Source organism: Propithecus coquereli, unplaced genomic scaffold (assembly GCF_000956105.1).
Source record: "Propithecus coquereli isolate 6110/MARCELLA unplaced genomic scaffold, Pcoq_1.0 Scaffold301, whole genome shotgun sequence".
Taxonomy (NCBI): Eukaryota; Metazoa; Chordata; class Mammalia; order Primates; family Indriidae; genus Propithecus; species Propithecus coquereli.
In genome coordinates, this window is record NW_012148631.1 from 2700693 (window position 1) to 2709963 (window position 9271).

At 40.4% G+C, this 9271-nt stretch overlaps 1 protein-coding gene across 1 annotated transcript in view; it reads left to right on the forward strand.

Annotated features, from left to right (window-relative positions):
- The first annotated feature begins 5039 nt into the window (after positions 1-5039).
- NPM1 (nucleophosmin (nucleolar phosphoprotein B23, numatrin)) overlaps positions 5040-9271 on the forward strand; it is a 13255-nt gene continuing 9023 nt past the window's right edge. Inside the window, 5 exon segments of the mRNA XM_012649713.1 lie at positions 5040-5249; positions 7245-7324; positions 8174-8293; positions 8576-8669; positions 9125-9246. Of these exon segments, the coding sequence (XP_012505167.1) occupies positions 5192-5249; positions 7245-7324; positions 8174-8293; positions 8576-8669; positions 9125-9246 (474 nt within the window). The 5' untranslated portion in view covers positions 5040-5191.

A 9271-nucleotide genomic window follows, 5' to 3' on the forward strand; every position in this document is an offset into this window, starting at 1 on the left:
AGTAATATTAATAGAAGCTATCAAAAATGAAACATTGAGAAAAAAAGATGGAAAAGAAAGTAGAGTATTAGTGAGCCGTGGGACAACTCAAATAGCCTAATGTATGTGTGTGGAGTTGGACTCCCTTAGGAATGGAGATAAAAGAGGGTACAGGAAAATATTTTAAATAATAATGACATGGCCAGGCGGCAAAAGCCTGTAGTCCCAGCTACTAGGGAGGCTGAGGTGGGAGAGTCGCTTGAGCCCAGGAGTTTGAGGTTACAGTGAGCTATGATTGCACCACTGCACTCCATCTTAGGCGACAGAGCAAGACTCTGTTAATAGATAAATAAATGAATAAATAAATTCATATGTTCCAAATTTGACGGAAACTATATATCCACAGATTCAAGAAACTCAGTGAATCTCAGACAAAAGAAACATGAAGAAATCTATACCAAAGCACATTAAAACCAGATTGCTTAAAATCAGGAATAAAGAGAAAATCTTAACATAATTATGACAGCAGACTTCTTGTTAGAAAAAGATTACTGCACTCTACCGAGGGTGAGACTGTATCTCCAAAAAAAAAAAAAAAAAGATGTAAGCCAGAAAAAATGCAAACCAGTGAGGCAACATCTTTAAATTACTAAAACAAAAAAACTAAAAAAAAGAAGGATTTTTTTGTCCTTTGGTTAAGTAAAGATGTTTTAGATAGTACACCAAAAACAGAATGATGCATGCACAAGGCTCTTCATTGCTTTATTGTTTATGACAGCACGAAACTGGAAATAACCCAAACGTCCGTTAATAAGGAACTGATTCAATAAACTAGAATATATCCACTATATCCACCTCTGCAGCTTTAAAATGGGATTAAAAAATCTTTATATGGAGTAATATCTAGGATATATTGCTAAGCAAGGAAAAAAGAAAAAAGAAAATGTAAAACGAGTGTAGTACTCTGTATTACTTTTTATCTAAGAAAGTATTTCCTGGCTCTGTCCATTAAAAAGTTATAGAAAACAACCAATGCAATAGTAATATGCACATTTCATAACCAGAATGTGGTTTCTAACACCACTTCCCACTACAGGAACCAGGGTCCGTAAAGGAGTGGCTGACTCTATGTCACGGGCAGGAAACGTGCAAGGTGAACCTAGAGTATTTTATCATACCACCAGGTAAGAAAGCTATCAGAGACTGCTGGAGTCATTTCACAAAGACATCAGTGCAACCTTGAAGGGGCTCTAACTGCCAAAATGGGCCATTTGCAGCACCAAAAAATAATTATTAAAATAAATTGAAACACCGGCAATGCTAAAATTCATATGCACATAAAGATACTAAAAAAAGATTAGTCACCTTTGGAGACTGTTAGGATTCCACCTTATTATTCTGAAAATGAGTAAATAAAGGGAAAGACTCAATCATTTTTCTGCCTTTCTTGTACGAACTATTTTTTCATGGTAAACAAATAGATGATAAGGGAAAGTTCTCCATTATAGAAGAATTCCAGGTAATAAATGCAGTGGCAGTGACAGAACTGGAAAGAATGGACCAAGACAATAATCTGCTAAAACTCTTAGGTGAAAAGTGAATGGTGAACTTCATAAAGGAGGAATCAGGCTGACAATTCTTAATTTAACAAGAGAAACAGCCAGACATTTTGTGCCCTCTGGTACGATGGGAAGTATTCTCACCACCAGTGAAGTTTCTTGCCATGAAAGTGAATTTGAATCTAGTTAAGCCTCTAGATCAGCACTGTCCAATAGAACTCTCTGCTGTGAAGGAAATGTTTTGGTGTGCTATCCAATACTACAGTCATTAGCCACACGTGGCTATTGAGTACTTGGCTAGTGAGACTGAGGAACTGACTTCTTAATTTTAGTTAATTTTAATGAATTTAAATAGCCACTTGTAGTTAGTGGCTACTGCATTTGACAGTGCAGCTCTTACTCTATTAGGTTACAGAAAATATAGAGGATAAAGGAATATGTTAAATAAGGATCTTGTTTGGATCGTTATTCAAGCAAATCAACTCTAAGAGACAATTGGGGGTATTTGAGCTTGGTAATTCATACTATTAGAAATTATTTTAAATTTCGATTTGCACTATAACAGCATTCTGGTTAGGTTTTCAAAAAATTGTTCTTACCTCTTAAAGATACACACTGAAGTATTATAGGTGAAATGATACATGTCCGGGATTTTCTTTAAACAATCAAAAGGGGATGAGGAAGGAGAGTGGATGGATATGTATAAAACAAGATTGGCTACATGATAATAATTGTTGAAGCTGGGTGATGGGTATGGATGTTTGTCATAGGATTCTTTCTATTTTTGTTCATGTTTGAAAATTTCCATCATAAAATGTATTATAGATGAAGAATTAAAATAAAACCTGGAATTAAAAAGATAGTATGTATTTATCCTATGGAATACTATGCAACTCCTAAAAAGAATACAGTGGGCCTTTTTATATATTACAACACGGCAAGATAGCTAAGCCACATGAAGCGAAGAAGGAAAGTTGGGGAACAATATATAAAGTGTGACCCTACTTATGTAAATAATAAAAAAGTACATTTATATGTACTACACATATATTTGTAAGTACTTGCTCTTTTACTATGCAAGTTTATTTGTTAGAATGTATTCCACAAAATTACTTGCAGACATCCATAAGGATGTATGTACAAAAATATTTACTAAGGCATTCTTTTTTTTTTTTTTTTGAGACAGAGTCTCGCTCTGTTGTCCGGGCTAGAGTGTAGTGGCATGATCATAGCTCACTGCAACCTCAAACTCCTCGGCTCAAGTGTTTCTTCTGCTTCAGCCTCCCAAATAGCTGGGACTACAAGCGTGCAGCACGACACCTGGGTACTTTTTCTATTTTTTTGTAGAGACAGGGTCTTGCTCTTGCTCAAGCTGGTCTTGAACTCCTGGCCTCAAGCAATCCTCCTGCCTCGGCCTCCCAAAGTGCTAGGATTACAGGCACCAGCCATGGTGCCCGGATTCTTTTTTCTTTAAATCATAACAAATTTATTGAATGAAAGTTTTAGTTGACATGGGAGCCCTCAGAAAGGAAGACCCCCCCAAGACATTATTTCTTATAGCAAAATTATGGAGACAATTTCAGTGTCCATCAAGGGAGAAATGAACAGTTAAATTATAACATATCCACATTATGTACCAATGTGGACAAATGTCCAAAACATATTTTTGAATATAAAAAGCAAGTTGAATATGTGAATCACTCACATTACAAAAACACACAAAAAATCAACTATATAATTTCTCTCTCTCCCTCTCTCTAACGTAATTTAAGGGATAATTAAAGGGATACTCACAAAACTAATAGTGGTTATCCCTGGGGAATGGGAATGGAGAGATGGAAAGAGAGGGGTACTTTTACCTTTTTACTTTGTATAGGCCTATATAATTTTAATTAAAAAGACAGTGATCATTCATTACATTTGCAAATCTGAAAAATGCACTAAGTGTTTTCTTAACCGCTTGATTCTATGATGTCATATCCAGACTAGCTACCTGAAATGTTAAAACAACAAATGTATTTATTTATGTAGCATTAACAATGGCTCCCATATGGTTCAGGCTCTGTATAGAGCTACATTCAAACAATCACGATCTAGAATCCAGAAACAAATTACAAAGTGGTTCCAATTTTCACATGTATGGGCTCAAAAAAGATCATTAAGGCCTTTTGCATTCTTCTGTAGCTCTTCTTGAGACTTTCTCTTTTTAAATGCCCAAATCCTTCTCAGCCACATCCCCTGCCCTTTGCTCAGCCTCTCTCAATTCTTCCAAGCCTCAGGATTTTCTGTAGCAACTAGTTATATTCTGCGTCTCAAAAGATCCAAGAACCAGGTTGTTAAGATTCTTCTTTAAGAAGTTGAACGTGGTGAAAAGGTGGCGAACAGCTGGCCCCATTCACATATTGATAGTATTTATTTCTCCACATTTTAGGATTTTGATTCTGTTAATAATTGGTTCATAGATTATAGTGGATCCTCCCAACTAGATTGTATTTGGAGAAAAGGAAGTAAGTAGGGGCATCGCTATCATTATTTTTATTCCTCACAGTACTTGTAAATTTATTTCATATGTTGAGGTGAAAAAGATAATTAGTGGTAATTTCAAAACGCCCCAGTGCCCAGGGGTTACGGGCGTCTTCAGCGTGTGTGAAGGTGTAGTTTAAAATGTAAATTCCCACGTTCACTCCCAAAGATTCGAATTAAGGTTTATGCATTCCTTACAAGCCATCTACTTTTATCAGGAATGTTAGAGATTAAGAGCTGCACTACCTCAGAGACTGCACACCCTTCAAGAGCTCTTACAAGATGATGCTAGCCCTGCTCATTTAGACGAAACTGACTCAATCCCGTTTTGGTCCCCAAATTACATAAAGATGAGGAGTTAACTTTCGAGATGTTTTCTCAGAAAGGACAGAGCTATAAAAACATGGTTGAATAACTTGTGGCCAGTAGCTACATTTCCTTCGCAACAAAAAATAACCCGCAGTCCACTCTCTCTGGCACCTGAAGCTTTAATTTTGAAGAAACGATTAATTCCGATCCTAGGCCTTTAGGCAAGTAAAAAAAATCCTGAAGTGATCATGCCTGTTTGGAGGCTTGCAGGGCACCAGGGGATATAAAAAGGTGAATCGAGCTGCTCCCTGGCTCATTTCCCACCGGCTAACCCTCCGCATCTGATACAGCGAAGGGTGGCCGACGCCATCTTGCAGGGTGGGCTACGCGGGCTCTTGGCCCAAGGTCGGCGCGCCTGAGCGGGAGAGACGTGGAAGGGTTGGAGGTGGGGAGCGCGCGCTACCAGGAGAAAGCACGCTTGCGCACGGGCGCCGGCGGCCGAGGGGGTGGGGCCGGAGTACGAGTGCGCGTGCTCGCTGGGAGCCCGCGAAGTACCTGGAGGAGGTGCGGGGGGAGATAGAGAGGAGTGGGGTTCAAGAGCGCTTGCGCAGAAGGGCGAGAGTATGGGGAGGGGAGTTTCCGAGCACGCGCGCGGAGGCGGGACTTGATAAGCTCTCGCGAGATATTGAAAGGCTATATATATGCGCGGGGAACCCGCGTCCTTTCCCTGGTGCGATTCCGTCCTGCGCGGCTGTTCTTTGGAGCAGTAGTCGTGTATCTCCGTCCACCTTCTCTCCTACCTAAGTGCGTGCCACCACCCCATGGAAGATTCGATGGACATGGACATGAGCCCCCTGAGGCCCCAGAACTATCTTTTCGGTAACTGCTGCGGGGCTTGGAGCCAGGCCGAGCAGGGCCTGGCGGTTTTGAGGTGGGGGGGCGGAATCTGGCTGAGGCCTGGGATGGCGGAGAAGGCTAAGCAGATCTCGGAGGCCTGAGGCTGAGGGAGTGGGAAGTGGGAATCGAGCTGCCGGAGCCCTGGATCCTGAGCGATGGGAGCCAGGAGGGGAGCCGGCGGCACGAAGGGGTGGGAAGGAGGAGCGGCCTGAACAGCCTGCGGCGTGAGCCGTCTGAGGGCCGGGGCCTGAGGTGAGGTGGAACCGACAGGCGGAAGGTTCGGCGTTGCTCGGTGTACGCGGTGGAGCTCCAGGCATGGATTTTTTCCCAAGGGGCGAGTTCGTAGGATTCTGATTTCGGGCCCCTGGTTGGTGTTCCAGGAGGCCGTGTCGGCTTGTGGTGAAGCATGGGCCTCCATGCTGGGTGAGGGGATAGATACAGCCTGGCGTTTTTCTCCAGGCCCCAGGCCTCAAGGTCCGCATCTCTGGGATCGAGACTTTACCCCGTGCCTCGGCTAGCCACAGGGGGAGGGGAGGCGCGGCGGGGCGTGAGGAGGCCGCAACCGCTGGGAGCACGTGGTTGCCGCGTGGTTGGGGGAAGGAGGGGGTGTGGGCGCTACATCCGGGGCACACCGGATTCACTTCACTCTTGAACGTAGGATACTGTGGCTCAGTTGAAGCTGTTGGGCGGGAAATGATTTGTGTTTTGGCTGGTAGCCCCAGGATTCTAGAGGTCTTTGTTCAGTGCTTAACAACATACACTATGATGGTAGTTCTCATTTTTGAAGCCCCTTTTCTGTCCGGTCGTTGGAATTAGCCCTACTTTGCCGATGACGATACTGATGCTTGGGGAAGTAAAATGACCTTGTCTCTCGAGCTGGTGCTTTATAAATCGGAACGAAGCAGGCGGCCTTCTGCGTAGCATTCAGCAAACAGGTTTTTTTTTTTTTTAAAGATGAGTAAACTTGTAGAGGGATCAATTAAAAACCTGGGACTATTTGTAATTCGTTACCTTGTAACCAGGATTTTAGGGTACCCCTTCTGCACACTTGCACTCCCTCCTGACCCCACATATCCACTGCCCTGCAGTTCTAAGGAGAGTCCTGCTCTGGTTTTCAGTCTCAGTAAACTTAATTCCAGAAGCCTAATCTTTGTGCCAATCAAACTTTGAAGTCAGTGCAAATCCTACCTCAAATTTTATCTTTCTTAATCATGCTGAGATTTGTTAATTGAGCATGTATATTGAAGCATCTACGTACCAGTAACTGTTAGATAGCAATTAAAAGGAATCATTTAAAACACAATTTTTTTCCAACAGTATTTAAAATAATGGAGTGGGAGTAGACACATGAATGTATACATTAAGGCTTTATTCGTAGTCATTTTGGATAGCTGAAATTTCTTACCAGTTTATATTTGCATTTTTTGTTAATCCTTCCTATTGAAAACATCCCTCAAGCATAATTTTTGAATATAATCAATGTTGACCCTGTAACTAGCCGTGGTTCTTTCATGTTTGTCATTTTCTGTGTAAGTACAAGCTATTCATGTCTATGTAACCATTCTCATTTCTGATTTGCCACTTGGAAGTTTAGGTAGATAATTCAGCTTTTTTAAATAGTGGGGAGTTAATAACATTGTATGTTAGGTTTGGTTCCAGATAATTGTTTCAGTTCCAGATTTATTAAATCATTGAGCCTGTTTCTGTCTGCAAAATGGTAATGGTACCTGTCTCAGTGTGGTTAGGAGTGAAATAGAATGATGAGGAAATGGAGTATATAGTCTCCTATGGGTGTTGCTTGATGTTTATAGAAGTTCATGTTCAAGAAATCCAGGAAGAGATCATTCTGCTTTGCCCTCTGGTAGCTAAAAATAGTGAAAAACTAGTTCACAAGTTAACCATGATGTTTGGTTACCCACCCTTAAGTTTCAGTGTTATTTTTCTCCTTGTTAGAGTTGCTTTTTTCTTCATTTACAGGTTGTGAACTAAAGGCCGACAAAGATTATCACTTTAAGGTGGATAATGATGAAAATGAGCACCAGTTATCTTTAAGAACGGTACTTAAACTTTCAAAATAAACTACTTAACCTTTCTTACTTCAGCCTTTTAGTTCCTATTCATGTGGCTTGAGACTTTTTTCCTTTGCTTCCCTGACTGCTTAAAAGATAGTGTTTTTTAATAACTGGACAGTGTATGTACCTCATTGTCTGTTCATCTATAATGAAGAATTTGGCATCTTTACCACTCATTTAGTAATCTTGTAAAGTCCAGTCAATGTATTCAGTTGTGTTATAAATCCCATTGGGGGTGTTGATAATCTTACCTATTTCTCACAGAGACTAGCGCACTGCAAAACTCTAGTAGTTGCTCAATAAACACATATTTTGTTGTATGTAGTCCTTCAAATTTACTGAACATGAAAAATTGGTTTGCAGAGATAACATAAAGCTTGAAGACATTGTGCCCAAATTTGTTTTCCACAAAGGGTAATAATGAAAGGTTTATACTTGATTACTTTTAAAAATAGTCATATGCTGCATTAAAAAGCTGCTTGGTCAACAAAGGACCACATGCATAATGGTGGTCATCCTGTAGGATTGTAATCTGTTTTTACTGTACCTTTTCTATATTTAGATGCACAAATACTATTGTGTTACACAGCTGTTTACAGTATTCAGTGCAGTAACATGCTGTACAGGTTTGTGGCCTAGGAGCAATAGGCGAGGCGTAGGCTATAACATGTAGGTTTGTATAAGTGCATTCTTACGTTCTCACAAAGATGAAATCACCTAACAACACATTTCTCAGAATATGTCCCCATCGTTAAGCGACTCATGGCTGTACCTAACAAATTTTAGGAGGGGTGGTAAAGTAGCTGGAACTTGAAGTATTTTTTTTGTTCACAGGTCAGTTTAGGGGCTGGTGCAAAGGATGAATTGCACATTGTTGAAGCAGAGGCAATGAATTACGAAGGCAGTCCAATTAAAGTAACACTGGCAACTTTGAAAATGTCTGTACAGCCAACGGTAAGGGCACTTATACTTTGGATTTTGTGTCAAGGTTTAATTCTGTTGCTTTAAGGTAGGTGTGTCATTCAGCTTATACCAAGGTGTGATAGAAAGTGGTTTTTTTTTTTATCTTGTCACTGTAGGTTTCAATGGTAAATTCTTGAACATGATGGTTTCTGCGGATTGTTTATCAGAGGTGGAAAAACAGGTTCACTGGTTTGTTGATTTGTAGGTTTACCTGTAATGCTTATTATATGTTTTTTCTTCGAGTTTGGTGATTAAAAATTTCTCCCTTTTTAGGTTTCCCTTGGGGGCTTTGAAATAACACCACCCGTGGTCTTACGGTTGAAGTGTGGATCAGGGCCTGTGCATATTAGTGGGCAGCACTTAGTAGGTATGTTATTTTTAGATAATGTGGTATTAATTTATTCTCTTTAATGCAGTTCCTTGGTTCCCAATTTGGACTTTTTTAAAGACTAGTCAAGAGCAATGGTGAGAAAGGGGGAAAGTAGAATAGGGAGTTCAATCTGTAACCGACTGTGAACAATTAGTGAGATAACCCCTACCTTCGGACCAGCCACCAATTTGGACTTTTTAAAGCATGCTGTGTAGTCTTTATGATAGGTTCCAATGGGAATGTAGTAATTTATAACTGAAGAGGCCTGGTTTTGCATTTGAAAACTAGCAATAAATGTTAGCCTCATTCCTTTTTAAAAAGTTTCTATTCCCCATTTGCTATGTTTCCAATAGAATCTAAAGTTTTTAGGATACTTGTTACTCTTATGTTATCAGTGTTCTTTCTGGGTTCTTGCTTCTTGAGTTTTATAATGTCTAAGAATTTTATTTTAGCTGTGGAAGAAGATGCAGAGTCAGAAGATGAAGAGGAGGAGGATGTGAAACTCTTAAGTATATCTGGAAAGCGATCTGCCCCTGGAGGTGGTAGCAAAGTTCCACAGGTATAGATGAAATTTTACTGCAGGTCTTTAATTCTAGCCT